At 52.6% G+C, this 22125-nt stretch overlaps 11 protein-coding genes across 11 annotated transcripts; 5 read left to right on the top strand and 6 right to left on the bottom strand.

The window, feature by feature from the left end:
* Positions 1-1800: 1800 nt before the first annotated feature.
* On the top strand, positions 1801-3464 carry M436DRAFT_45369 (putative glucokinase; the record flags this gene model as incomplete). Its single annotated transcript, XM_013572573.1, has 3 exons — positions 1801-1897; positions 1956-2035; positions 2085-3464. 3 exons carry the CDS (start codon positions 1801-1803, stop codon positions 3462-3464), a joined length of 1557 nt encoding a protein of 518 aa, XP_013428027.1.
* Positions 3465-3752: 288 nt separating this feature from the next.
* Positions 3753-4253, bottom strand: M436DRAFT_14101 (acyl-CoA N-acyltransferase; the record flags this gene model as incomplete). Its single annotated transcript, XM_013572378.1, has 1 exon — positions 3753-4253. A coding segment is annotated over one exon (501 nt), but the record flags the coding sequence as incomplete, so codon positions are not given.
* A 486-nt stretch (positions 4254-4739) lies between these two features.
* Positions 4740-5428, top strand: M436DRAFT_44725 (DUF1690-domain-containing protein; the record flags this gene model as incomplete). Its single annotated transcript, XM_013572454.1, has 3 exons — positions 4740-4789; positions 4846-4903; positions 4970-5428. The coding sequence occupies 3 exons, from the start codon at positions 4740-4742 to the stop codon at positions 5426-5428; spliced, it is 567 nt and encodes a 188-aa protein (XP_013427908.1).
* Positions 5429-5698: 270 nt separating this feature from the next.
* M436DRAFT_63252 (uncharacterized protein) lies at positions 5699-7283 on the bottom strand (the record flags this gene model as incomplete). Its single annotated transcript, XM_013572672.1, has 3 exons — positions 5699-6062; positions 6130-6227; positions 6279-7283. 3 exons carry the CDS (start codon positions 7281-7283, stop codon positions 5699-5701), a joined length of 1467 nt encoding a protein of 488 aa, XP_013428126.1.
* A 626-nt stretch (positions 7284-7909) lies between these two features.
* M436DRAFT_45634 (uncharacterized protein) lies at positions 7910-9844 on the top strand (the record flags this gene model as incomplete). Its single annotated transcript, XM_013572616.1, has 2 exons — positions 7910-8108; positions 8163-9844. 2 exons carry the CDS (start codon positions 7910-7912, stop codon positions 9842-9844), a joined length of 1881 nt encoding a protein of 626 aa, XP_013428070.1.
* Positions 9845-10363: 519 nt separating this feature from the next.
* Positions 10364-11231, bottom strand: M436DRAFT_9172 (uncharacterized protein; the record flags this gene model as incomplete). The annotated part of the gene is made up of 2 exons (XM_013572368.1): positions 10364-10866; positions 10919-11231. Coding segments are annotated over 2 exons (816 nt in total), but the record flags the coding sequence as incomplete, so codon positions are not given.
* A 403-nt stretch (positions 11232-11634) lies between these two features.
* Positions 11635-12360, bottom strand: M436DRAFT_72296 (uncharacterized protein; the record flags this gene model as incomplete). Its single annotated transcript, XM_013572754.1, has 3 exons — positions 11635-11927; positions 12009-12186; positions 12343-12360. The coding sequence occupies 3 exons, from the start codon at positions 12358-12360 to the stop codon at positions 11635-11637; spliced, it is 489 nt and encodes a 162-aa protein (XP_013428208.1).
* Positions 12361-12523: 163 nt separating this feature from the next.
* On the top strand, positions 12524-13405 carry M436DRAFT_72295 (FSH1-domain-containing protein; the record flags this gene model as incomplete). Its single annotated transcript, XM_013572753.1, has 2 exons — positions 12524-12587; positions 12645-13405. 2 exons carry the CDS (start codon positions 12524-12526, stop codon positions 13403-13405), a joined length of 825 nt encoding a protein of 274 aa, XP_013428207.1.
* A 397-nt stretch (positions 13406-13802) lies between these two features.
* Positions 13803-14968, bottom strand: M436DRAFT_63248 (uncharacterized protein; the record flags this gene model as incomplete). Its single annotated transcript, XM_013572671.1, has 2 exons — positions 13803-14520; positions 14673-14968. The coding sequence occupies 2 exons, from the start codon at positions 14966-14968 to the stop codon at positions 13803-13805; spliced, it is 1014 nt and encodes a 337-aa protein (XP_013428125.1).
* A 774-nt stretch (positions 14969-15742) lies between these two features.
* M436DRAFT_45656 (uncharacterized protein) lies at positions 15743-17393 on the bottom strand (the record flags this gene model as incomplete). The annotated part of the gene is made up of 2 exons (XM_013572618.1): positions 15743-15860; positions 15919-17393. 2 exons carry the CDS (start codon positions 17391-17393, stop codon positions 15743-15745), a joined length of 1593 nt encoding a protein of 530 aa, XP_013428072.1.
* Positions 17394-18232: 839 nt separating this feature from the next.
* M436DRAFT_72292 (uncharacterized protein) lies at positions 18233-21748 on the top strand (the record flags this gene model as incomplete). Its single annotated transcript, XM_013572752.1, has 5 exons — positions 18233-19745; positions 19785-19801; positions 19841-19900; positions 19931-20642; positions 20676-21748. 5 exons carry the CDS (start codon positions 18233-18235, stop codon positions 21746-21748), a joined length of 3375 nt encoding a protein of 1124 aa, XP_013428206.1.
* Between the last annotated feature and the right edge of the window lie 377 nt (positions 21749-22125).

The following is a 22125-nucleotide window of genomic DNA, read 5'->3' as shown; positions in this document are numbered from 1 at the left end:
CCGAGAGACGGCCAGGCAAACTCGTCCGGCATTGCCTCGCTAGAGTATACGTGTCGACGACGGCAACAATATTAGGCTCATTGCGTAGTTCGTGGCCCAAAACATGCGTGAGCTTTTCAATGTCGTTGTTCAGAGCGTGTCCGACAAGAATATATGGCCGATTCGAGGACAACCTAAAGTACGGTCGCATTGCTGATAAAGGCACTCGATGGAAAGCCCCGAAGAGGGTTGGTTGGCGTTTGCCAGTCTTCAATCGGAACTGACGAGGCTCGATATGTTTTGCCCACTCCAGAGCGGAAGGACCAGGGCCGATGTCTTTGATCGCTCGCGTGTCAAGAGTTGAGATACCCACCTCTGTGAGGTTGGCCTTAGCACCTTCGGTATCAACTGCTATGAAGATAGCATCCTTGGGTGCGCGTATGATTTTGGCCTTCAGTCCGAGACTCAAACGCACAAATGCAATGCACTTGTGGCTCAGCTGATGTTTGCTTCTAGTTTGAGGTGACGAGGCGGGTTGCAATTGATTGCCATTACTTTAGACTAGGTAAGCGAAAATGCACTCACGACGCTAGGAGGCGTATATGCTCATATTCACTTGGTCAACTGCATGTCGGAAAAGACCTACTCAGAATTGGTGCCAGAGGGCACGATTCGCTTGAAGCTGCTGGTGGTCCCATGGAGCCCCTCAATGCTTCTCGGCTCTTCAGGTCGGCGTGTTTGGGCAAAGCACGGAGCCGAGTCAGAGAATGAAGCCGAGTGATGCCAAAACAAGCTGAAACCGAGCCGCGGTGGTACAAGACCAATGGAGCACGTTCTGACAACAGAACCAGACCTGCGAACTTGACCAAGACCAGTCAGACGAAGAGTGGTCATGAGCAGGGGCTACAACCGCTACAGAGGGGCCTGGCTGGCTAGCAGAAGACGACAAGCAGGAATTTGACGATAATTAGAGAATTGGGTGAGCCGATAGGTTCGAGGCTGAAAGCGAAAACAGGAGAGGCTCCGTAGAAGTACCGGGCGCTTTGGCAATTTTTGCGGTTGGGCGCGGAGAATGACGAGTGGGAGGATGGAGAATGGTGAGATGATACGTCGGAGAGGAGAGAGGGGAAAGGCGGAGGACAGGTGATGAGCGGTAAACAGAGCAGCTCACTCTGTTGACATGGTATAAGCAAGGCTCGCGTGGTCAATGTAGAAGGAGCGTCCGCCATGCGTTCTTCGGCATCAACGAAACGCTGTCAAAAAGGCAAGAGCGTGACGTGGGTGGATGTCTTCTGGCGCACGCACCCACGAACTTTTAGCTGTCGAGTCTCGATGCGATGGATCAAGACAAAGACCCGTCACGGCACCGTCCAAGACATCAGGTAATAGCAGGTTTAGGCTTGCTACTTAATTCCCACTCGTCTCGCGTACAAGACCCGAGTGCTGCCCCTCCGCCCTTGAATACATATCCTCACGCTGGCGCACCACCGACGCACCAGATCTCTCCCAACTCCTTCATCTCGCTCCCCATCCTCATCTCGCTCAGACCCACCCTTTCTCCGCGACCTCCGATCTGAAAAGGGCTCGCTTCTCTCTCGCTCACTGTACGCTGTCGCCCTCCTCGTACTCGTCCTCAGTGTCCAATTCTTGCTTGTGCCCCGCTTCATAGCTTCGCTACGCAAGCCAAGTCAGCCACTAGACTCGGGTCGTCCTGACTTTTGTCGCTACAACCCCTCCAATCCTTTCTTGCAGGACTTAATCTGTCCTCACACCACCGAAGACCACACAAGCACGCTGCTCGACACAAGTGCACCTCGCAATATGGGTCTTGCACAAGAAGCCGCCCGTGTGGCCGCCGAGTTCGAGTACTCGGATGACCAGGTCAACAAGGCCGTCAAGGCCTTCATTCGTCAGATGGGTATGTTTACTGCTCTGAAGCCTTCAGATATGAGCATTCCGCTAACCATTGGACTCAGACGAGGGCCTGCAAAAGTCTGGCACCACCATGAGCCAGATTCCCACCTACGTGACTGCTGTTCCCAACGGAACCGAGAAGGTGAGCCTGAACTGCACCACCCAGCTAGAGACAATGCTGACATAAACAGGGTCTCTACATGGCCGTCGACCTCGGTGGCACCAACTTCCGTGTCTGCTCCATCAACCTCAACGGTGACAGCACCTTCTCCCTCACCCAGTCCAAGGTCGCCATCCCCCGCGAGCTCATGGTCGCCCAGACCAGCAAGGAGCTTTTCTCTTTCCTCGCAAAGCAGATTGCTACTTTTCTGCAAACCCACCACGGCGAACACTACCACGCTACCATCCGCAGACGCGCCACCATCCACTCCGAGAGTGGCTTCAGAGAGCAGGAGATCTTTAACTTGGGCTTCACCTTCTCTTTCCCCGTCGAACAGGTTGGCATCAACAAGGGTACTCTGATCCGCTGGACAAAGGGCTTCGACATTGCCGATGCTGTTGGCAAGGATGTCTGCAAGCTCCTCCAGGACGAGATTGATGCTCTGCACCTGCCTGTCCGCGTCGCTGCTCTGGTCAACGACACCGTCGGAACCCTCATGGCTCGTTCATACACCTCCCCCGGCAAGACTGGCACTCTTTTGGGTGCCATCTTCGGTACTGGTACCAACGGCGCATACGTCGAGAAGCTTGAAAAGGTCAAGAAGCTCGATCCCAACAGCTCCGATGTCGACAAGACCACTGGTGAGATGATCATCAACACCGAGTGGGGTTCGTTCGACAACGAGCTCTCCGTGCTCCCCAACACCCCTTACGACAACTCTCTGGACAAGGAGACTCCCAACCCCGGCATTCAGATGTTCGAGAAGCGTATCTCGGGTATGTTCTTGGGTGAGATTCTCCGTCTGGCTATCGTCGACCTGGTCAAGGAGCGCAAGACTGGTCTCTTCAGCGACGACAACAGCAGCAGTAACGATGTCCACAGCACCACCTGCCTCGCCGAGAACAGCCCTCTGTGGCAAGCATGGGGTCTTGACACCAGCTTCCTGTCCATCGCTCACGGCGACAACAGCAACGGCTTCAAGGTCACTCGCCAAACTCTGGACAAGGACTACGGCGTCCACGCTGCCAGTGCCGAGGATGCTGAGGCTGTCAAGCTGATCGCCGCCGCCATTGGCAAGCGTGCTGCTCGTTTGTCCGCTGTCGCCATTGCTGCCGTTGTCCTTGCAACCGACAAGCTCTCAGCACCCAAGGACATTGCCACTGCCGATGACGAGACCGTCAACGAGGACGAGATGGTCGATGTCGGTGTCGATGGTTCGCTTGTCGAATTCTACCCTGGCTTCGAGGAGTACATCAGAGAGGCTCTTCAGCAAATTGAGGGCATTGGCAAGCACGGCGAGAAGCGCATCCGCATCGGTATCGCTAAAGACGGTAGCGGTGTTGGAGCTGCTTTGATCGCCCTTGTTGCCGACAAGCTGGCCAAGCAGGATCAGCTCAAGCAGTACCAGTAAAGGGAAGTGGAAGGAGCAACGATTTTCTCATGATTACAAAATCTTCAACGCATGAGCATGCGGAATAAACTTGGCCAGGGCGTTTTATTCATTATTCTTTTTTGATATATTTTCCAAGCCGGTACATGTATGTACATATATCCCAGTACATTGACCACTTCTACAAACCATCAAGCATTGACGCATCTTCTTCGTGAATCATGACGGTATGAAGCATAAGATCATCGTCTATGAACAGCCTTTCGTCCCACCCCTTCCACAATCCAGCAGATCACTAGGCCCAATCTCCCTCCTCAGGACATAAGCACCTTGAGGAGTCAGCCTCCGATAATAACACTGCTCCAAATGCGTTTCTCTAAATCCTCTTTTCTTATACCATTCCCTAGCCTCCTGACTAGCTTCCCACACATGGCCACCCACAGCATTGACCCCATACTTGCTTATGCCTCTCTCAATCATTACATGCAACAAAGCCGTCGCAACGCCATAGCTTCTGAAAGGCGACAACACACCCAAAGTGCTGATGTATAGAATCTTATCTTTAGGGGTTGCTTGGGTGGAGGGGTCGGGCAGGATGCGGCAGCGTATTGCGCCTATCACTCTACCTGGGGTTGAGGTTGAGGTGCTAGGGTCGTCGTGCCATAGGGCGAGTAGAGTGAGGTCCGAGGCAGTGGGGTCCGAGAGGATTTCTTTGTAGAAGGTCGAGGGGTAGGGTATTGGTAGCAGTAAAGTGTTTAGGCGTTGGAAAGATGGGATGAGAGAACTGTTGCAGGGAACTAGGGTGATGTTTCTGACTAATTGGATTCCTGGATGTGAAAATGGCAGAGTCGATTTTGTTGTTATTGTCGTTGTTGGTGGAGTTGGTTGCGAGGTCAGGGTGGGTTGTGGTGATTGTTGCGGAAGTGATGGAGTAAAGCCATTTTGGTTGTGAGGTACATCCGATTGTGTTGTAGAAATCTCTGGCTCTACTAACAAAGGAGCAGCAGTAGATTGCTTGACCGCAGCAGATTTCTTGAACCAAGTGGTGATTGATGTCTGCATGACTTTCCAGGGAAGGAGGACGCGTTGTGCCGTGTGGAGTTGGTGTTTGCTGGACAGGGCCGAGTTTAATTGATTTTTTTATTCCTTCTCTGCGCCCGGGTCGGAGCAATCGGAGGTCAGCCTTGGCAAATCCGACATAGCAAGCAGCAGCGAGCATCACGACTGAAACAACGACGATCGATCTTTCCCTTCTGCAATTGAACCCTCTTTCCCGCACCTGCCACATCACACACCATGGGCTCCGGAAGTTCCAAGCCGCAGGGCTCGCAATATGTCTTTGCTGCGTACGATGTCGCAACAATCCCACTCCCAATGCGACAACACTGACAAACCCCAACAGAGACAGTCCCGTCAGCTTCTCACCTTCCGTCGTCGACTCGCTACAGAACAGCCCCGAGGTATCATAAACATGGGAATCGAGAAAAAAAAGAAACCAAACGACTCAGTTCTGACACAATCCAAAGACCGACTCGACCCGCCAGCGCAACCTCGAACTCCAGATCCAACAGCGCGTAACCGAAGAACTCGAGCGCATCCGCAAAGAAGAAGCCGCCCGCCTCGCCCAATACACCGAGCGCCTGACCCCTTCTTCTGACGAGCAAGACTCCTCTTCCGACTCCTCTTCCTCCCCCTCGCTCAAGGAAAAGCTCTCCTCGGCACTCACACCCTCATCCTCGCAACCCAAGGACCGCAGCAACGACAGCGTGTCAAAAGAAGTCGCCGAGCTGCGCAGCAAGCTCGAGCGTCGCAAGAACCTGGCTGACAACAAGGCTGATGCGAACCTGGAAAAGGCAAAGGAGGGCTTGGTGCAGTGTTTGAGGTTGAACGATCGCAGGCCTTTGGATTGCTGGGAGCAGGTCGAGGCCTTCAAGGCAGAGGTTGCCAAGTTGGAGCAAAAGTTTGTTGATAGAGCTTTGCGATGAGTGTTCTCCGAAGGAGCTGAAGCTTGGGACCTGAGATGCTCTGAGGGCATTGGCCAGTTGCGGGTCGAGACGAGACGGTTGTACAAAGACGGCATTATATTGCACTGCTAGAAACAAAAGAACAACACTACCTGAGCACACCCTGTCTTCCCGTCCGGCCACCTCTGGAAAAGCATTCGTCATTTCTTCGATATCTATCCGGGTATAGATTCCTTTCTCAGTTCTTACACAGCCATCATTACGCTGACAAGTCATCCTCTTGCAACCGACCTACCTCAACGCCAAAACATCACTCGTAACCATGCCCCTGACAGCATTAACATAAACCTCAAAATGCTCCAATCTCGTAAACGCATTCCTGACCCCTCTAGACCTCCACCCATTCAACAACTTCCGCCACCGACTGCTCCTCCTTTGCATTTTCCAAGGTAAACCCTCTGATAAGTTCTTGACAAATGCGGTGTTCTGATCAGCAGAGTCAATGTGGTTGAGTAGTGCAGAAGCGGTCTCTAGCATCGAGACACGCAACGTGTTTAGCGATTTCAGGGCATCGGGCTTTGTGCTGCCAAAAAGAGTGTGGTCATCTAGTGCCGAGGAGGCGAGGATCGAGGCGCGGTGGTAGAGGTCTAGGTTTCTGTGATGAGGGATGGATCAGTCATCTGTTCTTTCTCGTATGCTGTTCCTGGGCTTCAGATACTCACTTTACAATCTCGTATTGATGAACCTTCAACTCGTCTAGTTGTGTCTGCAAAGCCTCAAGAGTCTCGATTCGCTTCAAACTGTCACTGGCATCTGCAGACTGATTTGCAAACAATTGAGCACTGAGCTGAACTTGCAAAGACGGACTCACTTCCTCCACACCTCTCAAAGCCTCAAGTATCCCTGCTCTGTTCTGCTGACTCGCAATCGCTGTATCCCAACCGTGAACATCAGGCTCAGCAGCAAACGCCTCATAGCCCTTGTTCACGACTTTACTGCCGACTTGTCCCCAGAACGCGCTATGGATCAGGTTTCCGAGATTGCCAATGATGTACCCTGAAAATGCGTATGCGACCGTCTTTGGATTATATGTCCAGAGTTCTGATGCCAATACGCCTCTTGGGGCGGTAAGATCTGGGTTTGGTATGCTACCCGGGTTTGACACGTGCGGTCCTGGGAAAGCTGGACTGTTGGGGCTGATGGGACTGAGGGGACCGATGGGACTCGAGGGTATGACTGCCGGACTCGAGGGTATGACTGACTCCCCGGGGACTATGGTGGGAGACTGTACTGATGAGGTCGAAGAATAATGATGATGGTGGGTAGGTACAGAAACAGCAGCGCCGCCATCTGACCCTGACACTGCAGTATACCGAGGTGGACAATCCGGTTGACTGAATCTCGTCACAAGCAGGAATGAAACCACAATCGTCAAAGCCAGAGCGACTTCCTTCCAAAACTTTTGTTGCTGTGCGACGGTCCAAGATGCGTAGTTCAAGGGTCTCTCGAGCCAATATACTAGTCTTCCCATGGGAGACCTAGGCGGAGGGTGCCCTCTAGACGCGGGCACATTGATTGAAAGAGTGCAACGACGAAAGGACTGTGGGGTGTTTGGGCGAGATATATCTCGTCCCATGAATACGGCTCCATCTTCGGATACATTGCTGTAGCGACGAGGGCTCCTTTGGCCTCGCGGTCGTCTCTCCGGTTGGATTTCTTCTGAAACTGGCTCAGGAGAGATTGATCGACGACGCCTTCCTAGAAAGACGGCACCGTCTTCATCGGCATCGCTACTGGTGCTGTTGCGACGACGACGTTTGGGACCTCCTGATCTACCCTCCTGTGGGCTTGCTGGGGTTCTTGGTGGAGTCTGCATCTTTTTTCCTGACGGCCTTTGCTCCACTGTATCAAAGATCACGAGGGACGTATCCAGACTCGAGATATCGAGAGGAGAAAGAAAACACATATTTGACCTACCTTTATGACGAGGCATAGCGATGTTTACAGACAAAGAGGTTGTAGTGTTCTGATGAGTCGCTTTGGTGGAGTCTTTCCGCATCCGGCATGCATTGTTCTTTGATCACTTTGATCCCGCCTACATTCGAGGAACAGCTTACAATGGCCAACATGTTATCCGGAGATCTTGTAATAACCGACTACATCCAGTGTTGAGAAATGAAATAGTGGACGAGATCTCTTGATGTCCTCGTGTAGCAGTGGTAGTAGCATTGAACTTAGCGGGCTAGATCGTATCTTGGAAGCCGTGGCTATTTGGACAAGTCCTGCATTACGGAATCTGTTTCTCATGTCTGGTAGTTAACACAAGATGCGTCGTCGAATGTTTATTGACAATGACGAAGGACTCGAAGTCCACAACTTGAAGTCAAGCGGAAAGTCCAAGCCTCGGACAAATCGGAGTTTGCGCAAAGGACCTCCCGAGAAATTCTCAAATCTATAGTGACTTTTACCCATCCCAATCAATCACAACCAAAAAAAATCACAATGGCGAAAAAGAGAAAGGCATCTTCTGCTGGAGCGTCTAGGGACGATGTTGCAGACGACTCGAACAAGCGCACAAAGATGCGCATCAAGACCTACGAAGATGTGGCGGGCTCCGACGACGAGTTCCACATCAACCGCGACAAGATCATGCTGGATGATGGACCCGAGGCAAAGAGGAGGAGAAGGGTCCAGGAAGAAGGTACAGTCAGCTGTACATATCGGCAAGCTGGACAGACTCTAACATAACATACAGAGGAATTCCTGCAACAATCCGACGAAGAAGTCCTAGGATACTCGAGCCCCTCGGAAGCCGAAGATGACGACGACGACGACTTTGAAGACGAGCAACAGGTACCGGCCAACAAGTCGAAGAAGGATGCACAGGATGAAGAGGAGGACGAGGACGATATGGGTGCATGGGGTGAATCCAAGCAAGACTACTACAACGCCGATGCCATCGAGACCGAGCAAGACGCACTGGACGAAGAAAAGGAAGCTCTGCGTCTGCAAAAGAAGCAGCTACAGGCCATGAGCGCCGCCGACTTTGGGTTCGACGAGGCAGACTGGCAACAAGAGGACGAACAGGACGCAGACCAGGATGGCGAGGTTGTCACCGAAGTGCTGCCTCAACTCGAACTGGACGACAAAATGGCCCCCACCGAACGCCTCAAGTTACTCAAGACACGCTACCCGGAGTTTGAGCCTCTGAGCAAGGAGCTGCTCACCCTGCACCAAACATTCCAGGATCTTTCTGCTGTTGAATCACCATCTCTTGCTGTTCAGACCAAGCAGCAAGCAGCTGCCGCTTACCTCGCCTCGCTAACCATGTATTTCGCTCTCCTTACCTCTACCGCCCAGGAAAAGCAAACGAAAGGTCTCGCTCTATCTGCAGCCACCATTCGCGACCACCCCGTCATGGAAAGTCTGATCCAATGCCGTGATCTCTGGTCACGCCTCAGAGACCTGCCCGAGGACGACTCGGAAGACGAGGACATCATGGAAGGAGCATCAGAGGAAGAACCGAGCGAATCGGAAGAGGAACAAATCCCCGTCGCCATCCTCCCCAAGAAGACCAAGAAAACCGCCGCCGAACGCGCCGCAGACGCAGTAACAGCAGCAGCAGAAGCCCGCCGCGCCGAACGCCTACGCAAGACCGAAGCAGACTTTGGCGACCTCGACGCCCTCCTCACCACCACCACCTCTTCCCGCCCTAAAAATTCAAAGAAGTCACAACAAGCAGCAACAGCCGCCCTCGACGAAAACGATTCAGACCTCGGCGAAGACACCTCCCTCACAGCCTCCGAACTCGCCGAAAAGGCAAAGAGGAAGAAGTCCCTGCGCTTCTACACTTCGCAAATCGCCCAAAAGGCAAACAAGCGCGGTGCCAAGGTGCAGGGCGGAGACGAGGATGTACCGCACCGCGAGCGTCTGCGCGACAGACAAGCTCGTCTGCAAGTGGAGGCAGAAGCACGAGGCAAGAGCTTCGACCGCGATCAGCTCGGCGAAGACAGCGAAGACGACAACGACCGCGCTGTTGCCCGCGAAGTGCGTGGAGAGAAGAATCTCGACGACGGTGAAGAAGACTACTACGACATGGTCGCCTCGAAAGTCGCAAAGAAGAAGTCAGACAAAGCAGCCGAGGCCGCTGCATTCAAGGCAGCAGCAGCCCAAGGCGGCAGGGTCATTGAAAAGGAGGAAGTGGGTCCGGATGGAAAGAGAGCAATCACGTATGCGATTGAGAAGAACAAGGGTCTTACACCGCACAGGAAAAAGGATGTGCGCAACCCGCGTGTCAAGAAGCGCAAGAAGTTCGAGGAGAAGAAGAAGAAGCTTGCCTCCATCAAGCCAGTCTACAAGGGCGGTGAAGGAAGAGGTGGCTACGGTGGTGAACTCACCGGTATCAAGAAGGGTTTGGTCAGGAGTACCAAGCTCTGATGATGGTAAAAGGATATTCGTTTCCTCTGTCGATAGCAATTGTCTTTGCATACCTAAGCATATTCCCAATCAAAGTCATATCTTCTCCGTTGCCATCTCGCATAGCTTGCGCTGATCTGCAGACAGCTGCTCCAAGCGGTCGAACCCATCCTGCCAGTATCCATGCCAGGTTTAGAACATGGCGTTTCCACGGTCCACTGCTAGCGCATAGGGGGTATTCTTGTGTTTCCACGGCAGCGACTAACTGGCTCCGCTAAGGCCCATCAATGCACCGACCGCCATCATGTCTTCATCTCTTTCTGCTTGTGAAGCACTCGTTTGTTGTGTATTAGCGACGAGATTTGCTTCCTCAATCGCATCGTCCACGTCCATGCCTGGACTATCGGGTCGTGCGCTATTGGCACGTTTCTCTCCAGTCCACCATGGAGCGCCAGTCCAGTCCAGATCTTTTGACTCGGGACCCCACACCTCATCCTTCATGTCACTTAGGATCTCCTCGTCGAGCTTTGCAGACGCGAGCTCGCCTTGCAAGACACCTTCCAACAGAGCTTCCTTTGCTGCCCATTCTTTGCGACGCAGCTCTTCTAGCCCGTCGACTTCTTGTTTCAGTTCTTGGCTCTCTTTCAGAGCCCAGTGGAGTTGACGCCTGAGCAAGCGCATGAGTTGATTTGCTGGAATCTCGCTTTCGAAGAGCGAGAAGTGTATGTCGGGAGGATAGGTGATCATGAATCCTGCCTGACCAGTTATAGGATGGCGTGCGGGTATGTATTGGATGTTATCCATGGGAGGTGACGGGTCGTCGGGTGCTTGCGTAGGTGCAGGAACTGGCACGTCTGGGGCAGCAGACTTGGCCGAGGCTTTGGCATTCATCGAGAGACGAAGCTTGGGACCTTTCTTGGGCTGACCGGTGGCAGGATCGATGGGATTGGCGTTTGTTGCAGCGGCGCGCGGCGGCTCAGGCTCGTGAACGGTGCGCATGTGTTTGGCGAGAGCATCTGATCGGGTGAAGGAGCGGTCGCATTCTGGTTCAAGGTTAGCTGGGTCGTAGGATACAAAGGCTCTTGGAAGGGATACCTGGAAGGTGGCAGAAGAAAGGCTTCTCCTTGGTGTGACTTCGCATGTGAGCCTTGAGAGCATAGCCACTGGGATGATTGGTGCCCTTGCGAGCGCAGTCTCCCCATTCACAGGTATAACGTGCTCGCTTAGGGGCAATGTGATCGTTCTGGACGTGGGCAATGAGCTCGTCACTGTTGGCCAAATCACCGACGCTGCAGCCTTCCCATGCGCAAGTGGTGACTTGGTCGGCTCGCATGGCGAACTCGTCTGTGCTGGGTGATCCTGGAGCCGAAGCCTCGCTGTCGCAACTGATGTCTGCTTCCGACTCTTCCATGCCGTCGAGGCCGGAGCCCATTATCGTGCCGCCGTGAGGGGTTCCAGTGTGTGCCGGGTGGCCTCCGGTACGTCGTTTCTTGCTCGGGGGTCCTGCGTGGTCTGGGTCGATGCTGCGTCTGGCTGAGCGATTCGGCGTGCTGATGCTGATGTGGTCGTCTGCTTCGTCTGACGAAGCTATCGACGATAATGGGGAGTCTGGTAATTCACTCATGATGAAATGTCGGTGGTTGCTTCTGAGAAATGTGTGTTCGAGGGGAGGAAAGTGTCGTAGCTCAGCTTCTGGTCGCGACAAGTCGGCCCTCTCGGCTTTTGCAGAAGGAACGATAGGGTCACTAAATCTGGTCTTGTATCATCCACCCTCTCCAACCTCTCGCGTTCAATTTTCTCAATCATCGACTCTAATGACACGCCTTTCCCCATCTTCTCAACCTATAGTAGTTCCATGGTAGTGGCACTAAGTATCCAGCCGCAATACTAATCACTGCAGCACCCCAGAAACGTGTATCTTGCAGTGCTATCACTCCACCAGTCAGATGGAAGTCAACAACATTTTCTGCCAGTTCCATGGCTAGCATCGAGAGAAAACTCATGCTCATTGCTGTCTTGAATGCCATATTCATGGGCAGTTTGTCCTTGCCCCAACGCAGTAGGCCTGTCTCCAATGCGATCGAGGTACCAAGACCACATGTCACTAAGATACACATCAGCGCTTGGAAATCAGTCGACATTGCCGATTTGAATCATGTAGTGGCGGGCTGAGGGGACTACTTACTTGATAGAGCCATAATAGTACCCATGCCCAAGTCTGGTGCATATGTCTGTAGCGTCCACAGTGCAGAGAAATCGCCGACTGTACATCCTACGAGACATCGAAGTGTATTGATTCCTGCTCTCTTCCATGTCCCTCGACAGCTCCAGAAGGCACTTTTAGGCAACAGCAGCCGGGGCTTCTCAAGACGATTGAGTCCAACATTATTGTTATATGACATGCTCTCGTGCCTTGAAACATAAACTCGGAACTGCTTCAAGGCAAAGGTCGGAGTCATTGGCATGACTTTTGATTGTAGAAAGCAACCACCAAGCGGTAGAGATCCAAGTCTCCGTACATGATGTGGTGTCAACATTGTTGCAGGCGAAGAAGAATATGATCGAGAAAGTGTCAAGTCCGAAAGAGGAAATGACAGCCTGGGGCGAAAGTGTCAACGTCCATGTCGATGAGCACTCGCCTCTCCATCCTCTACACTTCAACCACATTGCAGTTCTAAACCCATTCATTTCTGATACACTATGCCTCCCAACTCAAAGACAATTGACAAAAATGCTAGAAAACTCAAAATTCTCATGTTACATGGTCAGAACAATACATCCAACCACCACCCCTCCCAACCACTTCTAACTTGATACCAAGGCTACACACAATCCGGCCCCCTCTTCCAAGCAAAAACCCAACGCATCAAAAAGCTACTCGAAAAATCTCTCGCTACTTCACCCATACCCACAGATGAACGCATCAACGGAGTAGACCTCATCTATCCCACCGGGCCCTTCGCAGTCACCTCTGCCGATCTCAACGGAGCAGAAGTCAGAGAAGACGCAAACGGATGGTGGAAATTGCGAGAACGCGGTGAAGCCCAAGAAGGTGTAGATGGAGGACTAAACGTTGTGGCAAAAGTGCTGCAGGAACAAGGTCCCTTTGATGGAGTAATGGGGTTTAGTCAAGGCGCTGCTCTGGCCGCTATGGTGACTTCGCTGCTCGAAGCAGGACGAGCAAATGCTTTTGCTCGAGTCAAAGATGGCATGGCTTTTCCGTCTTCATTTGCAGAACTTCAGCACCCACCTCTGAAATTCGGCGTTTGTTTCTCGGGACTGTTGAACAAGCATGAGAGGTATACTGCTTTTTACGAACCCAAGATTCAAACGCCAGTCTTGCATGTTCTGGGCAGTATGGATACTATTGTCGAGGAAAGCGAGTCGTTGGCTCTTGCGGACAGGTGTGTTGATGGTGGAGCTGGGAACATCATTAGACATGCTGGTACGCATACTGTGCCGACGAGCGAGAGGGACATCGCGGCTGTGATACAGTTCATCCGCAGTGTGTACCCTAATGGCAAGACACCGGTGCAAAAGAAGAAGGAGGAAGATGTGCTGGACATGGACATGCCTTTCTAGACTAGAGTGCTCTTCACGTGTAGACATGGACTGTGTGCTGGTTGAGAATGGTAGACTGATAGAATGGCTGATGTTTTTGGATATTTCTTGATTCCTGAGATCCTGGGCTACGAGAGAAAATGATTGGAGACAGACAATGTGAAATTCATCAGATCAGATCTTTTGCAATTTCGTGAGACGTCGTGACTGGGCAGCAAATCCAAGATAATCCGACCACCCGTTCCCATGATTGGAAGACATTATACGACCGGAAAAAGAAAAGAGGTGTATGCATCTAAGAAGAGGAGTGAGAGAAGTGAAGAAGAGATAAGCACGCGTGAACCAGCAGCCTGCAAAGTAAAAAACAGATGTAAACAACCCTCAAATTATCCGTACCTCCAAACTCGGGTTTTGCAACCTAGTGCTCATCAGACCTGGCAGAGTGATAGTACGAGTAATCGCCATCGATGGCCTGAGCCCAAGCATCGCGGATATGATCCTTGTCTCCACTCAACAGCATCTCGGCAATTTCTGTCAGCAGCTCCCTACTGACATCCGGCACAAAGTTTTGCAGCACGTCCGAGTGGCTCCAAAGAACGATAAATGTCTCAACCACCAAGCCTCGTCCAATGGAATCAGGTGGCAGTGACGGATACAGCAGTTCGATGAGCGGCCGTACAATATTCTCCGACGAAGATGCTGAGGGTAATTCATCCTTGTTTGCGGTGAGCGCAGATGGTTTTGGTGATTTGCCGTTGTGCATGTCGCCGATGCACTGCAGAATGCGGTTCATGACTTCATTCTGGAAATCCGAGTTTTGGACCTTCTCGCCAAAAATGTATGCTTGGAGTAAATCGATATATGTGTCGTAAGCAGCAGATCGTGAGTCCAGAGCTGTGTTGGAGGCAGCTAGGTCCAAGGATGTTATGCTCTTCTTGTCGTATATGTAATGGGCGTATAGCTGGAAGACTATAGGGTCATCTTCTGGTAGCTCGAGAGGTATATCGTCTTGGGATTGCTTGTCTAGAAGCTCGGTGAAGTAGGGTGACGAGGCAGCGAGACGAGCGGCGTGGACGTGGAAGTCTTGACTGTTGGTCAGAGTACCAACGCGTACGAGAATAGGTTTCGAAAATGTGCTGAGAACAGGAAGTAATATCAGCTTCATGTTCATCTTATCGGAGTCCAGGCGATCCACAATATGATCATTCATCTTCTTCGGTGTAGGCGCCTTTCAGGCCTCAAGAAGGATGGGAACACAAGGCACACAGATAAGCACGCAGTCACCTACCTTTTCTTGGTTTGATCAGCCATGGCCAAGGATAGCGCACTCTCACGTCCACGGCAGATGCGCTTGTATGGTCGTCCAAGGTCCTCATCTTCCACAGCTTCCTCGTCATCCATGTCCAGGTCGTCGGCCGAGTCCATAAGCGCACTCTCCGAAGCAACGAGTTCCGCGATTTGCTTCTCGCTGGGGCTGTCGACCTTTAGGATCGCGTCGTCTCCGTGAACACTGCTATTGCTACGTGGGCTGACAGGCATCTGCGCGCCTTGATTCGTTTCGTCCGCTGATCTCTTCGGAGCCATCTGTGTACTGACGCGGGACAGTTGTTCAGCGCGGGGGAGGGGTGTGTCGTCCGTCCGTGGGAGGTATAACAATAAGAAGAAGGGCAGAAATATCAGTGTGTTAATCAAAATAACAACACGGACGGCGGACACGGGCAACCCACGTCAAGGCGCTCGCCCACTTCTCTCGACACGGGCAGCCCTGCGCATATTGTTTACCGTAACCCTTGTCCAAAGTGGCAGAAAACGCTTACGCTTACGCCCACGCCCTCAATCGCCCACCCAAAAAGTGCGCAGGAGGACGGACGGTTGGTGCTCTGCCGCGTCAACAACTCGTGGGGTTTCCGGCGCTACGCAGTCTACTTGCATGAGATACATCCTTGCCCAGCATGCGCCATCTCGCTCCGCATCCCGGCGTGACTGTTCACGAGACTCGGTGCCATGCGCGAGACCATCGTAACCTGTTGTTGCATGTCACAGTCTGCCCCCTCGTCGAGATCAATTAGGGTGACGCAAGTCTGGATCTCTGCATGTCGTGCAGACTCGCGGTTTGAAACGCTCACCCACTTGGCGGACTCCGGAGCGTTGGGGTTTCATCACATTAGGTTTGCTATCGCTTGAACCGTATCTTGCAACGTCCGTCTAGAGTGCCTCATTCTCTGCCACTCCGGATCTTCATGCGCCTGGTGTCGCGAACACGACTGTTTTACAAACTCTACGTTACTTCTATTCTCGACTGTTCGGTTCCGTCTAAAAAGTGCGACATGGCCCTCTAAAGACACAACTGAAAACCCTCTAAATAGCTGGAGCGTCCCAGGCTTCGCGGCGAATCTTCATAAGGTTTGACTGCTTGTGCGGGAAGCTGATCTCGCGCTCCTTGAAGAAGCCGACTTCTTCGCAGTACTGCTTCAATCTGTGTTACATGTCGTCAGTCCTGGATCTTCGAGACGCATGTGTTCACCATCACTCACTTTGTATTGTCGACCCTTGGCTCCAACATGACTGTCTCGGTCCTGGCATCGGCGAGGAAACAGTAATGAACCAACGCGCTCAACCAAACCTTGACACGATGCGGGCCTCTGAACCTTTGCTCGCCGACCAGGAGATGCACTCCACGATCATAGTCTGACACCTGGTACCCTAAGTAAGAGCCCAGTCTATCCTCCTTGACCCAGTAAATCTCGAAATATCCAAAAGGCTTTCCGTCAAAGCATCCAATTACTGGTATAGTGTGCTTGTTGGTCAATCCGGCTTTCAAAAATTCTTCCTGGTGTGATAGAGGACCTTGCTCGCCCCATGAGTACGCAACTCGCTCATCGTTCATCCATTTGTGGAGAAGCTCGGCATCGCTCATCTCACGATCCATAGTGCCGATGATCGGAACGTGCGAATCGCTGGCACTTGCGGGAGTACGAAGCTCAGAAGCTCCAGGAGTTGGTTCTGACACTGGACCAATGTGTTGAACTGGACTCTTAGACAGGGACGCGACACGAAAAGAGAGGTATTCGCCAAGACTGGGGATATATCTCGTATAGAATGTTTCACCTTGTCGAGGAGGCTTGGGACGCAGTGGATGACGGACATTGTCGGTAAATATGTACTGCGTTGGAGCAGGTGGGTAGAAGGTGGGCATGTGCGAGGATGATTTAAATTGGCCAGGAGGCGCCCACAGACCATGGTTTCCGCCGGTAGGAGTCACTGCGCCAGCTTTGTCGATGATCGAGTCAGGCCTACTGCTGGAGATACCGAGCGCGGGAGAGTCTGGTCTTGAGTCGATGTGAGTGTGGGAGACCAAGGCAGAGTTGACCTGAGGATTGCTGGTAAAGAGATATATGCGAGGGTCAAGCTGCCAGAAATGACGACGAGATACAAACATAGCAGACCATCCCTCGGAAGAGTCGGGGTCCAAAGACGTTCCAACAGCGGAATCCTCGGTTGCGATTAAGCCCATACGTTCCAGTTTCTGCATCAATTGCTTTCCTCTGAAAACACCTTCGCGGTTAATGTTGATGCGCCAATCACCCCTGGGTCTGCCTGGTTCGACAGTACCTTTGGATGTAGCGTTGGTGACCTTCAGGTCAGGTTCGGGCTGTTGGAAATACCAGTACAGAGTGGCCCATAGCATCATGGCAATTTGGCGAGTCGGCGAGGATGCAGGAAAATGTGAAGGAGTGTGCTCATTGGGTGGATTGGAAATGCTAGAGATGAACAGATGGTCGCCTCGAAGCGTCGGCTTCTTGTAACTGTGGACACGATGTCTAGGGGTCACGTCGTCGCTGGGGGTGACAGGAGCATCATCTTCCTCGCTCTCAATGGTGATAGTCCAGCCAGGAGGGAAGATATTGTGATGGGTGTGAGCATCGACAGACTTGAAGGAGAGACCGCCAAAGACAGGCGTGACAGACAGATTATGCCCATTGGGCAGATGCACGATGGAAGGTGCCATATTTTGAGTCGCGCGGGAGGGTGGGGAGCAGGTGGTCAAGCACGCGGTTGGATTTTGGTGTTGCTGACCAAGAGCAGCAGCGCTTTGACTCGTGTCGCGAATGAAAGATAAGAAGTTGCTCAATCTTGATTGATGAGGCTTCAGAGTCTGTGGTAGCGAGACCTAATTACCGTTCAAATGGACGAGCCAGAAGACTGTTGTTGCAGTGTCAATCTCGAATAACTGTCGTGTGGTATGCATCCATCAGGCAATTGAGAATGGGTTGATTGATTGTGCATACCGAGGGCAGGCGCGACTCGTGTTCGCGAGTCATCGATCGACTCACGACTGACGGAGTTGGGAAAAAGCTCGTACCGGTTCTTAAGGCGGAGCGGCTCGGGTGTGGCTTGAATGAACAGCGAGTGGTCAGATCCAATGAGAGCCTCTCACTCAACTCCGATGGCAGGTTTCGTGGCAGACGGACAGACCGTTTGGATCCTCGCTGCGGAGCTCAACAACGCTGTTGCGCGTGCCGTCGCAGTAACTGCTGATGCACTGTAAAGTTGATTGGGACCGTGACGTGCAGAAGGGAAGATCTCAAAGTCAATCTACCAGAGTCGTCTGGCAATTTGCACGGCGGTGATACGGATAGTGCTGAAACAAAGGGCCGCCGTCTCGCAAAAGCTTGCATGTTTGATACCCGAGCGATCCATCTTCTGTCACTGCTACTCAGACATGATGTCTGATAGGGAACATCGACTTTGACCAGATAGAAGGCTCCTCGACCAACCGAGTCCCGCGCAGGAGAAGCCCTTCGCACTGCACGAAGCCATAGTCGACGGCGCGCCCATCCCTTGAGAATGGGCTCTTATTTCGGTCGAAACCACTCGCCCAGGCCGTCCCACGAACGCGCGCAGTCATACACGCACCCTCACATCTCGTCGTCGCCCGTCTCCCACTCGGCGCCCGTCCTACCGCCCATACCAAGCATCGCTGATGCCGTCGACGATGCCCACCCTACCGGCCTGGGTTTTGATACCGCCTTCACCTTCCACCCGAGTCCGCAGCAGTCCGCACCCTCTTCGTCATCGAACCTCTCGACACCATCACCGCTCCGCGATGCTCCTGCCCCTGCCGCTGCCACTCCCGCTCCCGAGCCTGCTGTACGGCCGCGCAGCTTGCAGATGGGAAGGGCTGTGACAAGCCCGATAGGTGCCGTGCACACCTTCCAGCACACAAACATGTCACCCTCATCTCCTCTGGCCGCTCTCTCGGTACCCTACTCCTCGACTACTGCCCAGGCCAAGCCTCGTGCAGGTAACCGTCCACTTCCGGCCGAGTCCACCGTCAATGGAGTCCCGCAGCATTCAAAGGCCTTGAAGCAAAGACCAGAGCTACACTCGAACAAATCATCCAAAGGCAAATTCAATCTGCTCAATCCCGTCAATTTACTCATGAGGAGGCGTTCCGCACAAGCTGTCGAAACCCTGGACAAGACTACTTCCAAAAACTTGGCCATACCACCGATGGACCTCCCGGACGATTATGACCCTCGAATTAGAGGCAAAGTTGTACACGATTTCAGCGCTCCAAGAACTCGCCGCACGCCGTCGTATGATCCAAGTCTGACAGAAGCTTCTCCGAAACCTTCGACTGCCAACGGCTCGATCGGTTCCCAGCAGGACCCGGTCGAGCGTGATCCCAAAAGACAGTCGGTCCAGCATGCACCTGTTTTCGTCGAACATATCGATAGCGAACCTGATCAGAACCGGGTTCACGCCGAGACTCTGGCCAACAACGACTTCATCGCCCGCAACTCATGGCATCAGAGCGGAGAGTCACTCAACATGCCTCCGTTCGGTCGTCGGAGCCAGCTCTTTGATGATCAATCTAATTCTGAGCCTGCTTCTGATTCTCCACATTCTGCAATGAGCGCTATGAGTGGCCCTGGATGGCAATATCATGAACCCGAGCGCGTGTACTCTCCAGTCTCGCCCGAGCCCGCTCCCGAAATTGTGTTCGAGCAACCAGAGCTCGAATCTGAGAGGAACGAGCAAGAGCCGGCATCTCAATACGAGCCTCAACAGTCACCCAGTCTTCTGCCGAACCCCACCTCTATGTTGCCTAGGCATATGGCTAGTACAGCTTCGCGCTTCAGTTTCCAAATTGCCAATGACTCGATAGCGGAAGAGAAGCTGCTAGAAGAAAGACACAAGCTTCGCCAGTCGAACGTCGCTCAGGCCTCTCCGACTTTTGAACACGACGAATATGAAGAAGATGAAGATGAGGATGCTTTCGATGAGGATGCAATGTACGATCACGATGAAATGGAAGACGCTCCTGCGAACGGGCTCTACGAACATCTCAACACTGGTCTGCCTGAACGCCTCTCTGCTATGACGATAAACGCAGGCCAAAGCTCTCTATCTGTAGATCCTTCAAGCGCCTTATACTCTGATCCTGCGCAGAAGACAATGCAACCAACAATCCAGAATCCACTGCGCTCAAACCCGCCGCCGGCAACCTCGGTTGGGACACCACTGACTGAGTCTGTGCAGCAAACAGCCAGACCATCTTCTGCCAACTCCTTCTATTTTGACGATGGCATGATTGATCAGCTTGACGATGTGTGCGAAGAAGAAAAAGACGAGGAGGAAGAGGCAGAGAACAATGACGAGACCTTCGATGAAGACAAATTCGACGATCCTTCATATCTCAAGAGACCCAATCAGCCGGCCCACCTTCACCAGATACCCACGACTGCCTCCATATACTCGCCATCAAATGTTGCCGTCCACGACGTCGACGGTCATCCATTCCTCATCCAGAACCCTGGGACTGGACATTTCTCTGCCGGTTCGCCATTCTCTGAGATTTCCTCTCAACCGAGCGAGCAGTTGCAAGAGTCTCAAGAGGAACCACCACGACATGATTCCCAGCAAGGTCCACGCGATAGCCACAACCTCTCTGCATACCACAGTGCTTTGGCAGAAGCTGCACACCGGGCCGCCGCTGATGGTAAATTCACAAGACAAAATAGCATGGCGAATTCTGATTCTGTCTATTCCGAAGACAACGAACAGAGCGAGGACGACGTCTCGCAGCAGGCACAGTATATGCAACCGCAAATGTCCATGCCTCCGCCTATGCAGATGCAGATTCCACCCTACTTGCAGATGCAGATGCCACATCTATCGCCATACCAGATGCAAATGCAGATGCAAATGCAGTTGCAATTACAGATGCAGATGCAGCCTCAGATGCGTCAAAGTTACATGTCTGGATCGACTGATCCTTCTCGAGGCTCTTACTCGGCTTTTGATTTCGGCTTCAGCGATGGTACAACCATAGATGACAATTTCTCATCTCCAGAGTTCCCAAACGATGACTTCGCCTTTGACGATTCAGACCTGATATCTGCTGCGAATTCAGAAGCCCTTGCGAATGACGACGAAGGGTTCTACAGCCAGGAGTTTGGTTTCTACGCCAGAGCACGTCAAGGAAGCGATCCTGACACAGTTGAGGCCATCAACGGTGGCTACTTCGGCGCACCCGGAATCGAAATCGTACGGCAAAAAAGTGTCAAGGAGCCGAATTTGACTCCAATCACTGAGCGAAGTGAATTCAGCACGCGTAACTCGTATATCGGACCGTTCAGCCCTCTTGCTGCTGCTCTTCCATCGCCGGGTTTTCCACCCTCTCACATGGCAGCAGCTCGCATGAGCCCTCTTGCTTGGCAGCATCTACAGGAAGACGAGATGACACTAGCAGATCTCCGGAGACTCAAACAGGGCGCTTTTGGTAGCAGCAGCAACAGTGTCAATTCCTTGTCCTCGTCTTTCGGCGTGCCAGCTCCTTACAGTCCTACAACGGCGGCGCAGAATATGCCTAATGGCTATTTCATGCCACGTGCCAGCGGTGGTGTTCCCATGGCCTGGCAGCGAAGTAGCGACAGCAACTCCAACTATAACCCGTCCAATCATTCCTCGAGTCCTGGTCCTACATCGCCGGTCCACGCCTCAATGCCCAACGGCGTCACCAACAGTCAAACACTTGGCTCACCTTTACAGCCTCCACACGCATTCTTCATGTCAGACAACCTTTCAACTCCTAAGAAGAACTCGTCTGGTCCGCATGAGATGCCAGGAACGCCTGTGACAGCCAAGAAGGCTGCTCCAAAGGACTCAGCCGCAGCTCCTGAACGTCAATCATACCAGACACACTCACGATCTGGTAGTGGTGCAGACAACATCACTTATGTCCGCGAAGAAGACTCTAATGGTGGCAAGCGCTGGGTCCTTGAGAGGCGACGTACAAGTGAGGCTGGCCTATTGGAGCTGATTGGGAGAGAGGTTGTGGAAGGTGGCCGCATTTGATCTTGCCAATTTTAATGCTTCGGTTTTACTGCTACCCAAGTCGACGAGACCTGGTGGCTGATCTGTTTTCTGGGTTTATACCATCATACTGCGTTCTAGCGATAACTTGTAATATCTTTCGATGAGTTCCAGATACCCCAAGGACGACGTAGCGTGCACAAAACTTTATTTAGAGCAATCACATTATTATTTGCTGGCAGACAGGGCACAACTATTAGATGATGAAGAAAGTGTCTCACAGACTGAAGTGCTCCTCGACGCCAAGGAGTCACCACAGCACCCCCACCAGTGTCACCTCGGTCGCTCTTCTCTCCTTCCGATGCACTCTGAGACTGTCCCTTCAACTTCCAGGAGTAAGACCATCTCCTGACATTGTC

This window comes from Aureobasidium namibiae (assembly GCF_000721765.1).
Source record: "Aureobasidium namibiae CBS 147.97 unplaced genomic scaffold scaffold_7, whole genome shotgun sequence".
Lineage (NCBI taxonomy): Eukaryota > Fungi > Ascomycota > Dothideomycetes > Dothideales > Saccotheciaceae > Aureobasidium > Aureobasidium namibiae.
Note: the sequence above shows the minus strand (reverse complement) of the source record. Positions and strands in the feature narration are given on the sequence as shown.